Here is a 23,696-nt window from a genome sequence, read left to right on the forward strand (position 1 = left end):
AAAGTCTCTTATATTTATCGACAACGATGAATACCTACTTATTAGTGTGTATATGAACAATGTTTTGGCAATGCAATACTTCCTCCTCTCCCCCTGTATAAAAGAGTGACCTGGTCTTTGAATGGTAAACGTATGAATACATGAAGAACACTAGTGATACTTCAATCGACACAAAATCGGTACGTTTAAGCCTTTTGTTCGCTTCTGAGCAGAAAATACCAGTAATTCGTATAGTCTTTATGTTGTTCTTACTACTGTTGGTCTTTCCTAGAATAGCATTGGAAACTGACAACAGGTATTGGGATTTTTTTGATAATCTATTCCTATTAACCAAATCAAACAGTTAGTGATCTCTATAGCTTTAAACCTTATATGTGTGTCTTAACTATTAAGATAATCAAAACATTTCGACGTGGCACTTCCTCCTCGGCAAAATACTTAAGCCAGTCAATCGCTCAGAAAATCGCTTGTTTGACAATTGAATCATTCGAATACTTCTGCCGACCTTTGAAGCCTCAACTCCCAACACTAGATATATCTCACGGGCCAGAAAAGAATTGTGCAAATGTTGGGTTAAATCAATATAAAAACCATCTTATCTCTCGAGTGTCCTTATTAACTGATTTATATACTGGTTATTAAACGCTGGAAAACATACACCCCTCTTTCATAGTGGACTGTTCCTGGGTAATCGGTAAGTGGCTTGTGTCATCGCCCGAGGAGATAAACGTATTTGTGAATTAAGAGTGCTTAGGGGGCATTCCACTAGGACTGCGCTCTCCCCGCGCGCTCTCTGCGACCTCAAACTTAACATAGCGCCCAACGAATTTCAAAGATAAAAAAATGAATGTTTTTACGCTTTGTGTGTTTTGTTGTCCTTTCAGTCATACTTTTACATTTTGCATGATATTCCAATTATGAAATCAAGGATTAGACAAATTCGATTTAGGTCGCAGCGAGAGCGCAGCGCGATCACCGTTTAGTGGAATGGGGGCCTTACTCTTTGAATAGAGCACTCTTTTAAAAGACATTGAAGACTATAATAACTCTGATTGACAGGCAAATATTAAGATGTATAATTGATAACCTTTTTTTGCGATTGAAGATGTAATGAAACATTCCATCGGACATTTATGTACACAACAGTGTTTGGTAGTCACCCTCGCCCTATCGGAATAATAATTACGCTAATTAAGCCAGTCTCGCTTGTGCGTCACTTGCAAGCTTCGTACGCAAGCTTCTATCTCACTGGCCCCGCGGCACGTTGGCGACCTCGCTGCGACCACGCTGCGTTTCGACAGCGCCCTCAACGAAATTCATCGATAAAAAACAAATCTTTTTAGGTTTTGTGTGTTTTGCTGTCTTTTTAGTCATACTTGTACATTTTGCATGATATGCCCCTTAAGGGTAACCTTTCCTTAGACCTTAGGTCCTCCTGTGCCCTTAAGGGTAAGGGTAACACAAATCCAGTTTAGGGCGCTGCGAGGTCGGCAATGTGCCGCGGGTCCTGTGAGATAGGGGCTGACGTCACAAGACTGACCTTTCAAGTTTGGACAAGACATGGTCTCGGCGAGAACTGGTGACATGCATTTAAGTTCGCGTGGATTTAATTTCGCGGTAGGGAGAAAATGGAGTGTTCGCGGTGGTTTTAAGTTTGTGTTTGAGACAACAGTAGATGGTTTTAAGTTCGTGGTAACAGCGAAAACCGCGAATATTAAACCACCGCGAACATTTCTGCATTTACAGTATGTCCTCTGATACATAATGCTTCTGCTTTTCAGTACGACTCGGTAAGAAACAACTCCATAAACGTCGGTTGAAAACCTTTTGTTTCGCCTTGGGCGGGGGAAGTTCTTCACAGTTTGTGTACTCCCAACAAATGCTGGCAGACATGTCGTTGGGAGGCGCGTGGATTCGGCTGACTGGGTGTATGTTGTTCATCCCCTACATCGCCGCAGGTGAGTGTTAACCATTTTTAATGAAAATGCTCGTAGGAAAAACTGCATGTAATTACAGAAAGGCAGCATTTGTGAGCAAGCGTAGTTTATTTGGGTATTTTCTAATTCTACTTTCAAGTCAAACATTGCAATATTTAACATTTTCTTATTGATTGGAGATAAAAAAAACACCCAGTGTATTCCCTATCCTATAAGCGTACCCTAGCGACAATATGTTGAACTGCCGCTGTGGTCCCTGTGTCAAATTTGGGGAGGAGGGTGGCATGCAACAGTTACCTCGTCAAGGGATATCACAATGAGACAGACCTAAGGAATATGGAATACAGTCTGAATCAAACATTAACTGCAATTGCCAACACGAAAATTGGACCCAAATTTTCGACATGTCAAGGAATGAGCAATCCACTCCTTCTGTGACGTCACGTTATGCAGATAGAACACGTGTCTCGGTGAGCAGTGGATCATATGTTGTATTGGAAATTGCAGTTCAACTTTGATTCAGAATGGTTTCTATCAATACAGATGAAAGTTCAAGTGATTACGGAATATATTCTGGGATTTGACGACTTGACCATTTCTGTTTTCAGTTTGCCCACTAGTACATTACAGCCCGACCAGTGTTGACGGTTACTGCTACAGGAAGAAATGGGGGCAATTTGACTTCCACGCAGCCAAGGACATCTGTGCGGCTGACGGTGCTTTACTCACAACGGATAAAAACCCCTACAGGTATGAGGATGGGTGTTTTCAGGCATACGTAATGGATGAAACATTTTACTGGTATGCAGGTGGATCTTTTTCCACACGGTTGACAAACAAGTCGTTTTCAAATAAACATCACTGATTCTTCGTCTACTGGGCAGAGCTTGGCATCCACAAGATTGGACATCTCAATGCAAAATTGCAGAATGTGCACAGAACCATACATGTTTTGATATGGATAAAGCGTATCAAAGTAAAAAAAAATGACTTCTGAACCTAAATACAGACTCAATTCATGTTCAATATTATTCATATCATTGATATTGATTGATAAGAGCTGCAATTTTAACATTTATGCATTTTGAGGAAACGTATATTATGCCATCATTGGACTTACTCAGGTGAAGACAAAGGCTATTGGTAATATGTTTTAACTTCAGTGCTTGGCTGACTCACTCACTCACTCTTCCTTTTGCTCGGTCAGACATATGTGGCTCCGACTGAAAGACTTCGCCGAAGATTTTTGGCTTGGGCTGCAAGACGAAGACGTCCATGGGGAGTACTTTTGGAGCGACGGAGAACGTAAGTAACAACTTCAAGATTTCATTCAGTTCCACAGTAGAACAACATATCTGTTATCCACGCTTAGAGATGATGAGGCGCGTCTTTATGAACATTGGAAAAGGAAAAAGATCATCACTAAAGTAAACACTAGTTATTCTTCTTCGGCTCTTTACGTCTTGGAAGGCGGTCAACAGCTTCAGCTTGTCTCACTATTTATAATATGCCGTAAAAGAAAGTCACATTTTGGAATACGATAAAGTTATTTGATATGATGTTTGCTGATGTCTATTTTCCCCACCGGAAGCTCTGACAGAGCCGACATTTTGGAAGCCCACAATTCCCGAAGACCAAACGAAGAATTGCGTCATCTCTGTCCGGCAGGGAATCGGAGGGGTCACCGAACAGTCGAACTGGGCGAGGGCAGACTGTCACAACTACACCACCAACGTCGTGTGTGAAATGGGTAAATAAATGATTCGAACATGTCAGTAAAAATGGCGTTTTTTCAGAAGCAATATGGCTTGGGTGGCAGCCCAATAATCAAGGTCTTCTGGGTGGAAACCTCTGGAAACGCAACGACCTCGTAAAACTCTGCATACCATTAGTAGCTGTAGTAGCTGTAGTAGCAAAATGTTGAAAGGACAAAAGGAAAAGAAGGGCTAAAATAGCCGAAAACATGTAGTAACAAGCTGCTGGGGGGGGGGGGGGGCAAACCTACACCACTTCCTCCGTACATCACAAGATATCTGCCACCAAACAATCAAGGCCATAGCACGTCCAGGTAAAAAGATAGGTAAAAAAAACGGAATTTCTCATCATATTTAGTAAGCAGATAGTTTAGACAGAGATGTACATAATGATGAACAAATTATCCAAATTGGAATTGCAGTGTTTTCCATTATTTTTCCCCCATTAGAACTCAAATGTACGTAACATAAATTGTGTACTTAATTGAAGGTGGAACATTAACAGGTATCAATTATGAATTCCTAATTTGCATAATTAATGAAAAAGTGCCATGATTCTTCTAAGCGGTAATTGATTGGACTGTGACCTGTGTAAGTCAGCTAAAGGTGTACATGACCAAGCATAGATTATGCAAATGTCATTTGCATAATCAAAATATTTTATAGAGATATAAGGTCTTCGAACTCTGTTCATGGAGATAATAATCATATCCTGAAGCATGTTAAGTATCCATTCTTCTGCAGATAACGACGAGTGTGCAGACCCAGTCGAAAACGCCTGTGACGGCGAACCCAACATGCATTGCGTCAACACCGTCGGGTGGTACGAGTGTGAGTGTGACGCCGGGTACCGCTGGGAGGGCAACACGTGTGCTGGTGAGTTCCACATGGGCTTGGGGTCCTGGGGTAACGTTGTTCTGGGTCGATTCTTTATTGCAAGGATAATTCCAAGTGGCTAAACCCGCCCTTTTACCAGAACCTGGATTGACTGATAATGCTACGGGCACATTTCCAAACCGGGACCCGGCCGGGCTGTTTGCGGGAACGGAAAAGGAAAGTGTATGTCAAGAAATATACACAAATTATGCTTATGATTGATATTTTTTCATGTTTGCGTGCTTTGTTGTCTTTTATGTCATACTTTTCGTTCCCGCAAACTGCCCGGCCGGGCCCCGGGCAAAAGCTAGAGGTAAAGAACAGTCTCTTTGACTAACAATGTTCTGTCGCGGCGAGTCCATCCAGTTATTTCGTTACAATCTTTGCCTCTAATGAATTCATTGAATCTTATTTGTTTCCTTCAGAGGAACACGTTGGCCCGACTGAAGCACCAATAGCAGGTGCGTCGACAGTGTCACTGGTACTATAGATTTAAACCTCCTTGGTACTTTAACGTTATGTTGGTTACGGTTTGACATAGTCACAGGAAAATGGGAGATCGTCCGTATATAGTAAATGGGTTTTTGCTTCCAAGGTACATGAATTCGAAGTAGGGGGACATACTAGTATTTCATCCGAAAACGTATATCTCTCTCACTATTGAACAGTCTACTGTGTACTACACAATTGATATCATCTTCTTTTCTGTTTAGATTATAAGAGACCTTTAACTCTCACGTTTTCACTTTCCCGCAGATGAATGCCCCGTTGGCTGGGACGACTCATTCGCAGGAATGTGCATCAAGGCGTTTGATATCAACGCTAACTGGATCTTGGCTCATCACACGTGCGGCACGAAGGACAGAGGTCGGCTGGTCACCATCGAAGACCAGGACAAGCTGGACTTCATGATAGCTTACGCAGGAGCACCCAACTACTATTGGATCGGCTTAAACGACGTGGTAAGCGTGTTTTTGTTGTATCACGGCAAGTTCTGTACATGTATGTTTAATAGTCCTAGGGGGGTAAGAAGATTGAATTGAAGAAACACTAAGTATATTCACTTCCTGTACCGTCTATATCTTGAGAAGCTGAACACATTCATCTGAAGGTCGGAGGTCTTCGCGGCAAAGATATACTTTGGGTATATGCAGATTTAGTATCAAATACATATGTCTTGTTACATATTTCATCAAGGCTACTATTTTGTAGCAGCCACTGGCTAGTTGGGTAGTCGGTAGTTGGTATGTCAGCCGAACAAGTAGGGAAGTAACAATAGTTGAATAATCCAGATGGAACGTACTTTGGACCACGACTCAGTATTGTACCACGCTTTACCGCTCATTGAACTGTTTGATGTGTGTACAATATGCTACACGTGCGCACTGTACATCAATACTAGAGAAGCTTCCTTCCATTTGATGGACTAAAGGTAACACATTTCTATTTAACTTTAATAGTTCGATGAGGGAACGCTGGTATGGGCGAATGGAGACGAGCTGGACCCCGCAGAGTTTACCTCCGGCGTCCCGTGGAACTCCGACCCAAACCACCAAAATACAGGGGCCGTAGACTGCGTCGTTTTTGCTAAAGCAATACTGAATGGCATGTATAACACGTGGGCGTTCGAGGGCTGTCTTACAAAGTTAAAATTCATTTGTGAGATCGGTAAGTAGATTTTTGGGCCTTTCAACTAGTTTTAAGTTGAATATATACACGGAATATAAAGATTGGTATACGGATGCATTGTCCGCGCTGACTCAGTATATCATACGTGGTCTGATGAGCACATGCAGGAAAGCCGCTGTGCTTAGACCAACGTTATACTTAAACCGCAGAATAGCAATGGCATGTATTTGGTGTGGGTGAGTTACAGGCTAATAGCAGTTAACGTAGGTTGCTGCAAAGTGATAATAGTCCGGACCACATAATTTCCAAGCTTTCAATAATTGAAAAGATTTGATAAATGACGTTGTTTTACATTGTGCTTTGTTTCTATGTTTTGCAAGCGACATGTAAAGTCATTGTCGGAAGTTCTAACCGTTTATACATAATGGCCCCTGGCTAGTTAGGCATCCCTATCTGTATGTTGATGAACAGCACAACCAGTATGGACATGAATAAATAACTGAATGCGTTTGTGAATATAAGTCACCCTGGAAATTGATTTATTCAATCTCTCTCTCTCTCTCTCTCTCTCTCTCTCTCTCTCTCTCTCTCTCTCTCTCTCTCTCTCTCTCTCTCTCTCTCTCTCTCTCCCTCTCTCTCTCTTTCTCTCTCTCTCTCTCTTTCTCTCTCTGTGTATGCATATGTATATGTGTATGCAAATATATATATATATATATATATATATATATATATATATATATATATAGAGAGAGAGAGAGAGAGAGAGATAGAGAGAGAGAGATAGAGAGAGAGAGAGAGAGAGAGAGAGAGAGAGAGAGAGATATACAAAGATATATATACAACTGGATTACAGTACGAAATGATCAAACGCTTCAAGTGTCCAGCTGTCACTTTTCACCAGTAAAGGAACTACGTTTTGAATGTTTAATTAAATGTTTAGTACATTTGTTGATTAAGATAACTGAATAATTCTTTCCTTTCAACCCTGTTGTAGATATCGACGAGTGCAAGTCGAAGCCTTGTCTGAACAACGGCACGTGTCACGAGGAGCACCCAGTCGGCTACAGCTGCACATGCGCGCCTGGCTTCAACGGAGATCACTGCGAAAACAGTGAGTCACTACAGCATTCACTTCATATTCGTTTGTATGTATGTATGTAGTAGACCTTACGAAAGTCGCTGTGCTTTTGTTGTGTCAATAAAGATCTTCTGAATACCTGGCGGCAGCGCAGACCCCGGCATTATGTGTTCTGGGATATTGTTTTTGTTTATAAAGATGAAAACAAAACAAAAAAAAACTTTTCCATTCCTTATCTATTTTAATGCAGTATGTATGTCCTTTTCCTGAATATGATATCACAATATATTCACGGCCACACACGAATCGCTTCAAGTAGCCTTGTAGATTGGTTAAAAAAAAAGAAACAAACTAGAGTTCCACGACCTCATACCTTCGCCAAATGATTTTAACCTTTGATGAGAAACTCTCATAATCATAAATCATACCAGTTGATCGTCTTCACGAAAATAACAGAAGTTGTCCAAAGTATGAGCTTAACAAAGAAGGTTATGCTAACATTTATTACATCAATTATGCACGGATAGTTGTAAAAAAATGAGATTCTTTAGAAATGTTAATTAGGGCTCTACAAGGGGGTCATAGGGACACTTGATAAGGAATTAAGCTGTTTTGCACATGTTGTTGTTGCTCTCTACGGCCCCCATTCTACTGGGACGGCACTCTCGCGAGAGCGCCGCGAGAGTGCAGTGGGAGCGCGGAGGGAGCGCGGCAAGAACACCATGCGCGCCGTCATCTCTGCAATGGTGTTGCATGTTCAAAACAGGGGATTACAGCAGCTTTCTTACCGACCACAATATAATTTCGATCGTATTGGGAGATGCATAGAATTTTACACGATTTTCCTGGAGACACATTAACTTCCGTCCCTATATGCCAATACAGACATCGACGACTGTGATTCTGTGAACTGTCAAAATGGCGGCACTTGCCGTGAAGGCGTCAACAGCTACTTCTGTGATTGTGTTCCTGGCTATGATGGAGACCATTGTGAAAATGGTAGGTACTCCTATCATAACGGTACTTTTTTTCCGATTTCTAAGAGCCCTCTCAACAAAACACATGACTATGGCCTAGTAACGTTTTACGGTCATCCAGCTATTACCTGCAAAGCTCTCCTATCAGTGGATCACAACAACCTTCTTAACGACGAAAATACAATTTCTATAATTTTGGGAGGTGCATAGCATTTGTACACGATTTTTTCTGGAGGCACATTAACTGTGTTCTTGGCTATGATGGAGACCATTGTGAAAATGGTAAGTACTCCTATTATAACGGTGAAATCATTTTTTATTTTAGATTTCTTATAGCCTTCTCTACAAAATACACGCCTATGTCCTAGCTACGTTCTACTGTCATTCAACTAATAACTGAAATTTTCTCCTATCAGTGGATAACAAAAACTTTTCTTATCGACGACAAAACAATTTCGATCGTATTGGGAGATGCATAGAATTTTAAACGATTTTCCTGGAGACACATTAACTGCCATCCCAATATGCCAATACAGACATCGACGACTGTGATTCTGTGAACTGTGAAAATGGCGGCACTTGCCGTGACGGCGTCAACAGCTACACCTGTGATTGTGTTCTTGGCTATGATGGCGACCATTGTGAAAATGGTAAGTACTCCTATTATAACGTTGAAATCATTTTTTATTTTAGATTTCTCATAGCCTTCTCTACAAAATACACGTCTCTGTCCTAGCTATGTTCTACTGTCATTCAACTAATAACTGAAATTTTCTCCTATCAGTGGATCACAAAAACTTTTCTTATCGACGACAAAACAATTTCGATCGTATTGGGAGATGCATAGAATTTTAAACGATTTTCCTAGAGACACATTAACTGCCATCCCAATATGCCAATACAGACATCGACGACTGTGATTCTGTGAACTGTGAAAATGGCGGCACTTGCCGTGACGGCGTCAACAGCTACACCTGTAATTGTGTTCTTGGCTATGATGGAGACCATTGTGAAAATGGTAAGTACTCCTATTATAACGCTGAAATCATTTTTTTCTATTTTAGATTCCTAATAGCCTTATCTAAAAATACACGTCCATGTCCTAGCTACGCTCTACTTAATGAACTAATAACTGGACTTTTCGCGTATCAGTGGATCACAAAAACTTTTCTTATCGACGACAAAACAATTTCGATCGTATTGGGAGATGCATAGAATTTTAAACGATTTTCCTAGAGACACATTAACTGCCATCCCAATATGCCAATACAGACATCGACGACTGTGATTCTGTGAACTGTGAAAATGGCGGCACTTGCCGTGACGGCGTCAACAGCTACACCTGTGATTGTGTTCTTGGCTATGATGGAGACCATTGTGAAAATGGTAAGTACTCCTATTATAACGGTGAAATCTAGTTTCCGACAGAACTTCTCGTATGTCGCTGCAGACACTGATGAATGTGCCTCTGATCCGTGTGAAAATGGCGCAACTTGCGAGGATGAGGTCAATAGCTACACCTGTACTTGTGCTGATGGCTATGAAGGAGTTCATTGTGAAACGGGTAAGTGTTCTATAGCTGTCATATCGTACACCTGAAATTTTCAACGGCGGTCCTTAGGTTTTAAAAGCATTTTTTGACAAAAATACCAAATCCCATTATAACTGCGTGTACCTTTAACAGCAGCAAAATACATTCCTTTCCGAACATTAGACTTGAATTATTCCTTACTATCAATTATATATATATATATATAGAATACAACACGGGGTAGTCCGTATCGGAATACACCGGTATATACCGTGTTGTATTTCATTTATGTCATACCCACCCGAGAAAATACACATTTCAATGCGGAATGCGCCAGAAGTTGAGGGAGTTTTGTGTCCTCGAACAACAAACTGTAACAACATTGATTCCAACCTCCGAATCCGGTATTCAAATTCGCGGCGGCGGCGCAACCGGCGTGCTCGAAATGCATTCGAAATATTCTATGGAAGCCCGTGTGATACAACTCTAGAACCTCATGAGATCCGGATAGTTATCACACGGTCCGGAACACCTGCGGCCGTATCAGGCTCAGGTATGACATAAGGTCCATAACATTAGTCGTGATTTCATGCTCAAAGTTTTCATCAAGCCACCTATCGTCCTTTCCTTTTTCTACAGCGTGTCCAGAAGACTACGTTAGTTTTAACAGAGTTTGCTACAAGGACTTTGCTGATCAGAAGACGTACGATGAGGCCAGACAGTTGTGTGCCGCGGACGGGGGACTGTTGGCCATGCCGAAAGACAGTGCGACCAACACTTTCATCTATAATCTGGGAGGCGGCAGAACACGCTGGATTGGGTTGAATGACCGCAACAACGAAGGTCGATTTGTATTTGAAGACGGCCAAACGCTGGCGTCAACCGGCTATAGCAGCTGGAGCCCCGGTGAACCGAACGATTTGGGCGGCGAAGACTGCGTCGAAGTACATGGTTCTAATCCCTCCTGGAATGACAAGGCATGCACCAACTACAGGGGATTCATCTGTCAAACAAGTATGTGCTATGATTACACACTACCAATAACGCCAAGTTGATTTGGCTATATCCTTTGTGGACCACAAGACTGACGCGCAAATAAATAAAAAGTTTGGCAAAAGAAAGGTGCCTTCATTATGAAATCTAGGTTGTCAGGAAGGATGAACAAAACTGAACACACACAGTATGGTATACCAAAGTGCAGATTCTTTATTTTAGTTCTCTAGAAACGTCTTTGGCTTTGGAATTGACTTTGGCATTCTACGACATTAGCATCCATTTTCCAAAATTGATTTTGTAACTTACTGTCTTACAGCATGTATTTTGCAGCTGCTTTTTTATGTTTTACAGTGTGGCTGAAATTCGTATGATCAAATCAACATGGCCTAATACGTGTCTGTAAGATTATGTTTGTGGCATAATTTCTGTGTAAAAAAAAACACTTTCAAATTCTGAAATAAATAAAAAACACCAAATGTTCAGGGCGGGGCTGTGGTGCGGTATGGTTGATAACTACACCACAAAACTGCCTGATTACGAATATAAGCAAAAGTTCTCATAGAATTAGGGACGAGCTAAAAAAATGTTTCTTGATTCATATCATCTCTTATCATTCTGTTGTAGCAAATGTCTTTTAAACGGAAATACCCGGTGCATCGTTCATGTCACAGAGCTGTATCTTACGAATGATCTGTGGTAATTATTTTCAGGCGGTAGAATCACAGTACAATCAACTACCCAACGCAACGCCAGTCCGACGACACCCTCGACAACTGAAGCCAAAAGAATTGTAACAACAGTACAATCAACGACCAACCCAACGACGGCAACACCAACCATGGATTTCTCAACGTTTCCAAAAAAACAGACAGTAGGTGACATCCCTGGTAAGAGAACTATTTTACAACTTTTGATAGTTTCTTAAGAAAATCTTTTGTTGCATGACGTGGAGTGACGACGCTAGTCTCTTTACGCCATGTTGGTTCGATTAGTTATGTCATCCAAGCGCATTAAGTTGCCTCCATTTTCAACAATGAGTTTTCAACCTTGCTGTAAATCGCACAAAGCAGCTGCAAAATCGGTAAATATATGCCGTAAATTGCACACCAAAAAATCGGCAAATATATGCCGTAAATTGCACACCAAAAAATCGGCAAATATATGCCGTAAATTGCACAAGCACAAAAAAATCGGCAAACTGATATACTGATATCGCAAATGCCAAAGTCATTTATTCCAAAGTCAAAGAAGAAGGTGTGAAAGAACAAAAAATATTTTTCGGTACACCATACTCTGTGTGTTTGGCCGTTTGTTCAACCAACCTGCCCACTTATATTTCATAATGAAAACAACAGTTTTTTGTTTGCCAATCCTTTTTTCACCCGCCTGCATTATCTTAGGGGTTCCCAGAGAATGTCATCAATATATATAAATTTAATTAGCATGTCCTTATTGAAAAGTTTATTTTGAAATTTATTGGTTCTCCATGTATTCCCAGGGAAATGTATATGGCGAGGTGGCCGCTACAAAGTCTCCTTAACCAATAAACCAAGAATATGACATCTTACAACTCCACTTTATCAATCAGGATTCATTTAACAGCTGTGGCTTGGGATGTAAAAGGGTTAAATTTAAATTTATCATATCTTGTATCTTAAATCCATGCATGATAAATTGCATATCGTAAACTTGTAGCAAATAACAGTTTGACGATGCTTCTCTAAAGTTCCCCTTGAGGTCAGCATTCGTCCCTCAGAGGTTCAGGATCTGGTAGTTGGAGAGACCATCACCATCACCTGTCACACGGCAAGACGCTCCGCTGATTATAAGTACCAGTGGACAGTAAATGGCACAGTTCAGCCGCCCACCCAGAGAGGCCCCTTGTTCAGGTTGGCAATGAACAGTTACGCTTGAATTCAATGAATAATTTCATCGGGTTGGTCATTCAACGTACGGATTTTATCAACACCTCTTGTTAAAGTTCTTTGAACACGGCGACGTGTTCATACCCAGCTGCCTGCCACCTTCCTCTGGAAAATTCTGACTGGTTCTACGTCGCACTTGAGCTAGGTGCGGCTGCTGCGGTGAAGAATGCCACCAAAATGTGACTAAGGCTGACTCACGCATTTGGTAGATTTAATTGTTAGGTTGCATGCTATATTGTCAATCCATGTGCCAATTCATAAGTGTCTTGCCTTACATGTGAATAAAACCATTAAAATTTGAATATTCTGTACATGTAATTTTGTTGCCCACATGCCTGTTTCAGGTATAAAGCAGTACGAAGTGGTGTTCACAAGGTCAAGTGCAAGGTGACAAGTTCAGGTGGTGAGACGGAGTCTGAGGACAGCACTTTGGCTGTGCTGCCAGAAGGTTTGTGCTCTGGTTTCTCCAGATATAGATCTGCGAAACCCCTGTCACACATCCAGAACCGCCCCACAACTTTGCTCCTGACCACTCCCCAACCAAGGTCGGCGCTGGGTTGGGAGTAGCCTGGAGTCCATCCTATTGTAGCTGCAGTTCGTTCCTTTAATCGCATCCAAGCAGGATATTACTTTCCCGAAGTTGATTTTTAAGGTTTTTTTAGGGGGGGGAGGTTTAGGGCCAACTTGGAAAAGTTAAAATAAGCCCAGACAGTCTTACATGTTAGCAAGTAATCGATAGCATTTTTGATGATGTTGAATTTTTGCAGGTACCAAAACATTTGTTTCCAGCATAAGGATAACTGGTAGAAACTTCACTCCTGAGATGGCCAATACCAATTCAGCTGCTTTCAAAGACATCAGCGCGGAAATCAAGGACTGGGTATGAACAAATATGTTGTACTTGCATCAAGCGCAGATACTATAAATGCATGTGCATGTATAAACCTAACGCAAAAGTCTGGAAGCTTGACTTCGGTCAATTATACCTCCATTGTTAGTTTCATTAAATTTATGACTACCTTCACGTATGGTAAACATATTGTTTTTGCTCCTTTTCTTCCTCTCCTTTAGCCTGAGTGTCATTCTAGTTAGTTCCAGGCTTCCCCTCCAAGAACCACCATACATAGGGCACCTGGCATCCTCTACCTGTCTGTGATAGCTTTTTAAGAATTTATTTTCAATATGAGGAATATTCTTTATGTTTTAAAGCCTGCATTTTTAAGAGAACCTTGATATTCTCTGATTTGCACACACTCAGTGAGATTGCAACCAGCACATTGGAATTGCATTAATGTTTATGACTATTTTCATGAGACTTAATTTACTCTTTTCAGTATCGACAGGCTTTGAAAACTGTCCAAGGCAACATTTCTATTAGAGTAAAGGACGCCAAGTAAGTTTGATTTCTGGTTTTTTTCTACTTTTTATTGATAGAAAAATTGACAAAACTCACTATTGAAATCAGTTTCATTCAATAAATAATAAGATATCTGTATTGCAATGTTGCACAGTGAAGTTTAGTCATGATTATCTTTTTCAATTAGGTCATTTTGCATTTGTTATGTTGTGTATGTGATACATTTACTGTAAACAGAAACCCTGTGGGTGCTGGCTTGTCCGTCTCGAAAGGGGGATGATAATACGTTACTGCAAAAGGCACTGATGTTTTTTCTTTGGTAGTTCTGTTTTAGAAGACATTTTGTGTCTAATATAGAACAGTAGTTGTGAAATTAGAACCTCATTTCCACTGACCTACCGACTTTTGATAAATTCGTTAAGTACATGTATGTCGATTCAGAAGTGTAAAAAATTATCGGTTATCATATTTTCTCCAGGCCAGGAAGTGTCATCGCTAGCCAGAACATCAATGTGCAAGATGCTCTGCTTCAAGACAAGGACCTGTATGAGGGGCTCTTCAATGCCCTGGGAACAGCAGTGCAGACTCCAAGCTCTCTCGGGATGGATCCAACCAGTCTTACACTGTTAAGTGCATGTATGGGACATTTTTTTGTTCTTTGATCTTATCAAAAATCCCACTATGATCTTAAATCAAAAGGAAGGTTTCTGTACACTGCTGATTCTTCTTGGTCACAGTGTGAAAGATGGATCTAGTATTTAAAGTGTTTTCAGTTCTTTGTACAGAACATGTGTTCCTACCTTGCAAAGCTACAATTTTTGGCAGGCTGCTTAGTGGTCTAGTCGCATTTGGGACTGCATTATTCGCACTGCATTCTTCGCACATTTTCATGTCGATAATGAATAACGCCTGTTGTGTTGGTCCCACAGCGACGTGTTACGGCGAAACGGTGACCACTACAGACCCATACTTCAACAGTGTAAACTTGACCTTTCCACTGACTGCAGGAGACACACACGCGTACTCTATAGAAAGGTGTGCGAACAACACGGAAAGCGGTAAGGAGATTCACATCATTTCGTGAAAAGTTCTTTGTAAGACAACGTCACATTGAAGAACAGTTCATTATAATCTAACAGAGAATTAAACTGTTACACACAACGACAGATATTGTGGTGAGAAGCTTTCGGAAGGTATCCGCCAGCTCACCTGATGATAGTGACGTTACCTGGGAGTCAAATGTCGCACAAGTCACGCGAGACGTTAATGGGTGTGGGAAGGGGACGGCTGTTGCTTCCATTTAAATAGTGATTGTATTATTACCCGTTGAAATGTAGTTTTGTGAAACAATGTTCATTTCCGTTGATGAAGGTTAGACATCCAGGTAATAAGATACGCCAAAAATAGTTACTCAGGCAACTGGACACAATTTTGAAACAGTCAGACAGCACCCGCTATCTTTCGTCAGTGGCTAAAGAAACATCTGGTAGAACCAGGATTTATACCAAAACTCTGAATATATATGTTAAGTTAAAAAATCAATGAAGTGACTGCAATTTCTGATGGTTCAATAGAATGCTAAGTTCAGACAATGTTGTATGCTAATGAATCAATTAGCTCCTGTTGTTTTAGGAGCTAATGTTGTTTTACTTCGGCGTTGGTAGCAGGGGGTAGTGCGTTGTCCCAAGTGCCTCAAAGTTCAATGCGTAGACATCCTTTCCTGCTGAAGGCGGGATTGTATATTCTCTCATATATTGCTTCTCTAACTCCCCATTCGAACCAACGGCGTTCGTAGCGTAGGATGTGTGTAGATTCTAGATTGAATGAGTATCCCAGGCTGTGTTGTAAATGTTGGTAAATGGCTGAGGAGTAGCCATTAGTGCTCTTTCTGCAATGTTCATTGTACCTTTTTCTTAGTGGCCGACTAGTCTCCCTAATGTACATGTTAGGCTAGGGTCACAATTCCAAGCCGGGGCCCGACCGGGCTGTTTGAGAAAACAAGGAGTAAAAAATGCATATCAAGAATATACCTAGCGTATGGTTAGGAGAAATTTCTAAATAGTTTTGTGTGTTTTGTTGTCTTTTATATCATAGTTTTCGTTCCCACAAGCTGCCCGGCCGGGCTCCGGGTTGGAAATGTGACCCTAGCATTAATGCAGTTGGGACCCTCACATTTCAGTTTGTAGATGTTTGTAGATGGTACCTTTGAGAGATCTCTAGTGAAGCACCCCCCCCCCCCGCGGTGCACAGTTTAAGTCGTTGTTGTTGTTGTGTATATCTCCAGCTGGTGTTCCGTTAGCGGTTCGAAGATGTGTGGGAAGTTTTCAGACTGGAGTCAGCTGGGCCAGCCAAGAGCTGTTGGACTGTGGGCTGGACTTGTCCAGACTAGCAGAGGTAAAACAGACTTTTTTGCTTTGACATGTTTATACAAACGTCTATCATAGCTGCCAGATGGTGGGAAGCGTATTTTTTTTTACTTAAGTAGTGGTGAAAGAAATCTGTTATAAATGCTTCTTATTACTTGGTCAAACGCTAGAATTGCTGGATTATAATATGTCACAGTAAATTGTATAGAGAGGTTGGAATCGCCCTTATACTTCATAGCAAAGACTATCAGTGACTACTTAACTGAATTCTAGTTAATCACGCTCTATTTTTTCTTCCGAAAAAATCATCTAACAGTCATTGATCATTTAATCTATTATTTTTCTAGATTCCTGTAACTCAAGATAACGTAGCAGAGGTTGCTTCAGAATTACAGCTTCTTACTTCTATCGGGAGTTCACTTACGACAGACAACATCGCAGATGCCTCCACTGTCCTGGACAATCTTGCAAACACTATTGGAGACGAGAACGTGGGTCTCACCATTTTGGTGACGCCTAAGAGGCGTAGCCGATAATGCTTAGTTTTTGATATCTTCAAAACGTGTGTCAAATCAATTCCAATAAGCTGGTTCAAGGTATGGACAGCGCATGCACAGTGCGTTGCATGGTGGGCAATACGTCAAAATCTAACACATAAACAAATAACGTCTGGACATGGTATCAAGCATTGCCTAGATAAGAACTAATTACATGTTAGGGGCATTCACCTTTCACCTCGAGCATGCGAACTTCAAACCATGAATCTGCTTAATAAAGCTATTAATGAATAGAGACTAACGTATAAACAATGATCTTTAGTAATGAAAGCCTTATAATAGAGTTAGGAGTATATCCTTCTTCACAGTTAAAGGGAACACAGGAACGTAGATTTTTTCCTCTTTATCAATTTGCAACTGTTTATAACCTTTCATCATCATCTCGGCGTGAAGGTCCCGCGGATACATTTAATGGACCATACTAAATTCTGACGTCATAGTATTATGACGACATATCTCTTAAAGAGTGAGGATTGCATGTTAGATGAACATAGCATGGAAAGTTTCTTGGAGCAATACTTTAGAATTTGTTTTCGCCAAAGATAATTTCTTCATTATCTTCCAGGTTGGCTATTCCGTGGTCGTGTCCATTGACCAGATAATGAACACTGATGATGACGTACTTTATCAGAGTCAAGTTCAGGATCAATCTCCCTCTAAGTACAATATTTTCTTGCTATAATTAACTAATTAATGAAAGGATATACATTGAGGACATTTTAATCGTGAACGCATTGTTTAGAAATAATTTGTATCTTAAAAGTGAAAAGAGCATATGCATGGTAAAGTGTTGGAATAAATTATTCATAATTTGAATATCATTGTCGGCAAAAAATAATAAACTTATTAGATTCATGCTACTACATTGTGAAAAAGAATATGATGGCTTATACTAAGGCATATTTTCATATCGCATTAATATAATTTCTTTGTTTGTTGCAGAATTATTCGTGCCATCGAGCGGTTTAATGATCGTGTTAATCTGACAACAAACCGCTTCCGACGCATTGAGAAAAACATAGGTGTGGAAACCTACCAGATTGGAGCGGCAGAACTGATGAGCAGGTGATTTGACAACTCTGACAAAAAGAAAACGGAAATCATAGAGTAGCAACAAATACAGTATAGCTTGTCCCTTTCCCTTTTTGGCCCAACAAAGAACAATTTGAACTGTATTCCAACATCACAAAATCGTACTGCCAAATCTGTGGCTATGTACACTGCAGACTTGGACAACAGTTCACAGACCTCGAACCTCGGTGCAGACTGGAATGATCAGCCTGATTGACCCATGACGTCAGATGATAATAATAATGGTTTATTGGTAAGAAATTACCCGTGCAATGGCAGCCCGTGCTGAATTGCTGCAGGGTTTACACAACAGATACATATTTATTTGATCCACACTTGCAATTTGTGGAACTGTCGCCAGGGTCTAGGCGGCTGTCATTCGGCGCCAGCAGGTGACCTCAATACGACCTTCCCCAAACGAAAACAGGTACCCATTCACACCTGGGTGGAGTGAGGAAAGTCGTGTAAAGTGCATTTCCCAAGGCCACAACATTGGGGCATATCGGTGGTTTCGAACCCGGGACCTCGATGTCACGAGATGTCACAAATGCCGGAAGGTTCATACCACTAATTGGCACTATTTCGCTTTTGTTTACAGTGTTGCATTTGCATCTCTTGACGACAGTGAAGACCTTGAAGACGGATCGGTACGGTCTTATTCTAAATCCTCCTTCATCCCCAATAATCAAGTGGAAGCATCCATAGTCTTGCCTGCAGAGCTTGCATCTACCATTGCCTATTTGAAGGAAAACATATCTGGTTGGTTAATCTTCCTTTCCATTTGTCCATATGGACTCAATGTGACAAAGTAACATATGCTATTACATTTGTAAAGTAAGACAGAAGAAAAGGCTCAGTCAATTATCCATAATCGGCATAGCTATTAATATTTTAAAGAGTTCTCTTTTAATCATTCAGTTTGAACGCATACTATTACTGGTCTGTGCTACTGCTAACCATTTATTTGGTGTTGCTGACACGTACAAAGGACAAGCTTTTGGCACATAATAAGCATAAATTGCGACTTGCAAGATATTAATGCACAGTCCAATGTCCGACTGCCTTTTTCTTAAACTTCCTTTCGATATGAGTAATTTAATTTATGTTTAAAAGACAGCATATTCTAAGACAAACTGTGACAATCTCTGTTTGTACTCCCCGAGATCCAAGTGATGTTGAAGTTCGTCTGAGTTTCATCATCTACCATAACAGCCGGTTGTTCCAGTCCAACAAGACGGCTTCTTCCTCAACTAGCAGAAAAACTAGGGTCAACAGCAGGGTTATTGCCGGTAGAGTCACCGGCTTTGAGTTCAAGAATCTATCCAACCCAGTAGTGACAAGATACCTTCCTGTCGTAAGTCAATAGGACCTTCCTTCTTAGAAGTCTTGTTGCTAGATCATGTCTATGTATTTGGATTTGGATTTATTGGAATTGCAACAGTGCAATACACGTGGGACACAGGCAGCTATTGCTGATATCGTGACCCACACACATAATGTACCCGATTTTTACACTTAGGCGGAGTGGGGAAAATCGTGTAAAATTACTTCTAAGAAAATATACTGAACTTTCTGAAGTGTTTTTCAAAGACGATAGAGCAACGTCCAACAAAGCATGGCCCTCAGACATTGCATTATCTGAAATGAAAGTAATCGTCTTTGTTAATCTCATCACAGGTTCAAAATAGTACAAACAGCACAGTGACCAACATCAGGTGTGTGTTCTGGGACTTCACTGCTGGGGGAGGGGGCGGTGACTGGTCAACAGAAGGATGCAACTTTGTAGGGATTGACAATGGCAGAGTGGTGTGCGAGTGCAACCATCTTACAAATTTCGCCGTTTTGATGGTAGGTTCGTCAATTTGTATATCTGAGTTATAATGACTTTCTCGCTTGGTCAAGGCGACCAACACGACGTTGGCGAAAGCGTTTATTTTTTTCATATTCATTAATTTCTCCATATCTATGGAAATCAGGGCAGTGAATGATCTATAGTCTAATCCTTCATAATAGCTAAAATTCCCCATGTCTTATTTCAGGACATCTATGGAGGCTTGCACGACTTTGCACTGGATCTGATCAGTAAGATTGGAATCGCCCTGTCAATCGCCGGCCTCACCCTCACTCTCATCACCTACCTGATATTCAAGTGAGTTGTCCATTTGCAGAAAATGTAACGTCTTGTTTATATATCCACGTTACTGCTGGTATTCATATGTAAATGTTCAATGTATTGTTCATTTGATTGGATCTGATGTTAGCTTGAAAATGGCCTTTACACTTACATGATGCCTGACCTTGTGTGAAACTTGTTACAAATTACGGTGATTTTTTCGTCGTTTTCGAGCTTTGTATTCATGTCTAGGTTGTTGTCATTGGTGTTTGTCTTCCAATGGAAGTAAAACTATAGATGCTGAAGGGTTCACCGCCCATCCCGAAGATAATTCATCTACGGAGTCTAATTCCATTGTTTATTTTTAGGCAGCTTCGTCAGACAAGACCACAGCACATCCTCACCCAACTGTGCATCGCCTTGCTGGTGACTCTCATCATCTTCCTGGCTGGCATCGACGCTACCAACTCCCCAGTCGGCTGCACCGTCGTGGCGTTTCTACTACACTACTTCCTCCTGGCTGTGTTCATGTGGATGGCCGTTGAAGCATTCAACATGTATCTGGCCTTCATTAAAGTCTTGGGTGCTCACGTTTCCAAATTTCTGCTCAAGGCAGCCATATTTGCGTGGGGTAAGTAGAGTTTTATTTAGACATGATTTTTCACATTTGTAGTATAATAATTGGAACATTGACAAATCCTATTCATTGTCCCGTTATCCTGCAAATATTACGGTAAAGAGCATCTTCATCAGAGTAGTTTATCCTCTTATTTTTTTAGACCGTTCGTAGATTAACACTATCACCTTGAATTTTTAATACTTAATATGATTTTCACAAGATTCACAAAAAATTTCAAAACCAAGCACATCAATATCATAAGAGAATGGAAGGAAATGGTGATAGGAGAAGCAATATTGAATCTAAGCATCTCATTTAATCTTTAATTTATTTCGCGATGTTTGTCTGTATTCCAGGTCTTCCATTTGTCCTTGCCATTGCTACCTTGACCGTAGATGTACCAAGCGATTATCCCAACGGACAAGAGACCTACAGGAGCACCAGTTTGTAAGTTATGGTGTATGAGTTAGGGTTCTATGATGGGTCAATCACTATTCATCATCATCGTCATCATCATCACCATCGTTCATCCGGATGAACTATTCATGGTATTGTCATATTTTAAAAGAGACACAATCAGCATTTATTGAAATGGTAGGGAAATTTACTGAAATGTCTGTATACACAAATAAAATACTTTGAAACATCCAAAGGGAACTGAAGGAGGAAAATGCTCTTGTGGCAGGTTACCACCAAAGACTTACCCATTCAGGCACAGTGTCGAAATGATGTTTGCTATCCCTTTTAACTAGCTGCTGGCTGCAGGGTAGTCAGCTGTACTTCGGGTTCCTGTTACCTGCTGGACTGGTCCTACTGTTTAACACCATCGTGTACATCATGGTCATCAGCAAACTGGCCTGTGGGGGGAGGGCCGAAGGTCAGTTCTATGAACGGAATGTTCTTGCCTTGCGTGAAATGTTATGTGGAAGTCATTTATTTAATTGCTGCTCTATTGGTTTTTCTTTCTTTTTACCTAAATGTTTTATATTGCAGTCAAGAATAAAATTATCCCTGTCTCTACATTTTACAGTATGATTTGAAATTGAATCCTCAACATTAAGTCGTGTTTGTTGTATATTCTTCCTTGAGTCGAACCGTAGCCACATTTCTGTGAATAATAGCAGAAAGCAAGAGAAAATAGATTAAAGTGATTTGCAAGGATAAGCAAAAACGGATTTACACACTTAAATATGTTGTATCCTCAGTCACGACAACCACCCATTAAACAAGCTTTTTACTGCACATCATATTTGATATTGATAAAATGCAACATTTTCATAGGAAAAGTGGCTGATGACAAAAGCGGTGCGACAAAGCAGAATATGCGTATCGCCATCGCTGTCATGGTGCTGGTCGGACTCACCTGGATCTTTGGATTCTTCATGATCAGGTAAAGAATCCAGGTCTGGATTTATCATAGCAACTTGAATGCCCTGGTATAATCTCTAAGCAAAATGATAGCAGGTTAAACTTCTTTGTTTGCACATTGATAAAAGTTAAAACCATGTGCAGTAGGAAGATATAATATAATTTCCTGTATATAAGGTATCCATGATAAAAATTCTAGTGCATGTGCCGAAAGTTTCACTTCGTACCATACACTACATGTATTTGAAATATCTTGATATTACTTTTGACCTCGTTTTTTAATGAAAATATGGCTCATTCAGTCTCTGAGATACTAGCACTAATGGTAAGTATTACTAACTTATCAAAAGTTTTCATGAAATCATTTTTGTTCCAGTGATGGAAGGGTTGTATTTTCTTACTTATTCTGCATCTTCAACTCCCTGCAAGGAGTCTTCATCTTCGTCTTTCATACTCTGAGACAGAAGGAAGTCCAGAATCTGTGGTTCAAGTAAGTAGATGCCTTTTGTTTGGCGTATCATTGCTTCCTTTACACATTGGTGATTGAGAGTCTTTGAAATAGGTTATCTCAATGTACTCTCCAAGCAGAGGTTGGTGGGGGAGATCGTCACCGTTTTATCATATGCCCCGTTTTTTTGTCCGCTCTCCCCACCGCGACGTGGAGCAGAGGTTGGCGGGGCGAGCGGACAATAAAACGGGGCATATGATAAAACGGTGACGATCTCCCCCACCAACCCCTGCTTGGAGAGTAATCTCAATGAATGGAGATCTACGAATGACGGGTCCGAGGGCTGATCATAAAGTTCACTGTCAACATCATGGCACCTTTCATGGTACGAGAATATTCCAATGTGTATCTGGCTGTGCCCTGATGCATTGCACAAAAAAAGCTGCATTCCTCACCTATCTTGGGAATAATTGATGTAGATCATTGTGGATGTATAGTTAGTTAACCAAACAATGCTCTTCTTACATAGATGTAGTTCCTTGTTGGTTGCCTAAACCGTGCTCTTCTTATATTCAGGTTTTGTTGCGCTTGTTTCGTGGGCAATTCTCGTAAGAACAAGTCTTCAACGGCGAAGTTGTCGTCCAACCCAACTGAGTCCAATGTTGATGGTTACTCCCGAGAAGAGAGAGGCAACGCACCAGAGATGGTGCAAATGGAAATGGATTAGTTTTTAAAGCGCTTGTAGCAACAGTGACATAAAAGCACATCAGATCCTGATTACATTATACCATGATTTGTAGTTTTCAATGAAGACGTTTGTATAGCATATAATAATGATAATCTTTATTGCATGTTCATTCCCCAGGGGGATAAATGCACAGGATGCCGTATATGAGTAATTGTGATAATAAAATGATAATAACGTTAACGTCTAATACAATACTAAACACTATATCAATGTACTACCGTATATCTAAGTTCTAGTGGCTTCTTCTTTTTTTAAAAACACATGGCGACATAATTACATACTTCGTCCATTATATAAACATTTGTGCATGACATCAAGTATTTGAAATTAAAGTATCATGCTTTGA

At 40.6% G+C, this 23,696-nt stretch overlaps 1 protein-coding gene across 1 annotated transcript; it reads left to right on the plus strand.

The window, feature by feature from the left end:
- Positions 1 to 1,891: 1,891 nt before the first annotated feature.
- On the plus strand, positions 1,892 to 23,696 carry LOC136445813 (uncharacterized). Its single transcript, XM_066443957.1, has 35 exons — positions 1,892 to 1,958; positions 2,546 to 2,687; positions 3,145 to 3,242; positions 3,529 to 3,687; positions 4,436 to 4,567; positions 4,993 to 5,028; positions 5,324 to 5,529; positions 6,028 to 6,235; positions 7,191 to 7,307; positions 8,160 to 8,273; positions 8,788 to 8,901; positions 9,156 to 9,269; positions 9,524 to 9,637; positions 10,422 to 10,796; positions 11,489 to 11,665; positions 12,505 to 12,667; positions 13,048 to 13,151; positions 13,471 to 13,583; positions 14,038 to 14,096; positions 14,539 to 14,696; positions 14,990 to 15,118; positions 16,345 to 16,454; positions 16,774 to 16,917; positions 17,549 to 17,643; positions 17,926 to 18,048; positions 18,653 to 18,813; positions 19,218 to 19,408; positions 19,732 to 19,902; positions 20,094 to 20,203; positions 20,536 to 20,798; positions 21,143 to 21,233; positions 21,539 to 21,663; positions 22,068 to 22,176; positions 22,531 to 22,644; positions 23,179 to 23,696. Exons 1-35 carry the CDS (start codon positions 1,892 to 1,894, stop codon positions 23,327 to 23,329), a joined length of 4,857 nt encoding a protein of 1,618 aa, XP_066300054.1. The 3' UTR covers positions 23,330 to 23,696.

Source organism: Branchiostoma lanceolatum, chromosome 12, assembly GCF_035083965.1.
Source record: "Branchiostoma lanceolatum isolate klBraLanc5 chromosome 12, klBraLanc5.hap2, whole genome shotgun sequence".
NCBI lineage: Eukaryota > Metazoa > Chordata > Leptocardii > Amphioxiformes > Branchiostomatidae > Branchiostoma > Branchiostoma lanceolatum.

Bases quoted from the DNA above. Each gene is read 5' to 3' on its own strand.
- LOC136445813 (XM_066443957.1), top strand. From the start codon at position 1,892: ATGTCGTTGGGAGGCGCGTGGATTCGGCTGACTGGGTGTATGTTGTTC. The intron at 2,688-3,144 runs GTATGAGGATGG...TTGCTCGGTCAG, and splicing joins ACGGATAAAAACCCCTACAG to ACATATGTGGCTCCGACTGA. The intron at 8,274-8,787 runs GTAGGTACTCCT...ATGCCAATACAG, and splicing joins TGGAGACCATTGTGAAAATG to ACATCGACGACTGTGATTCT.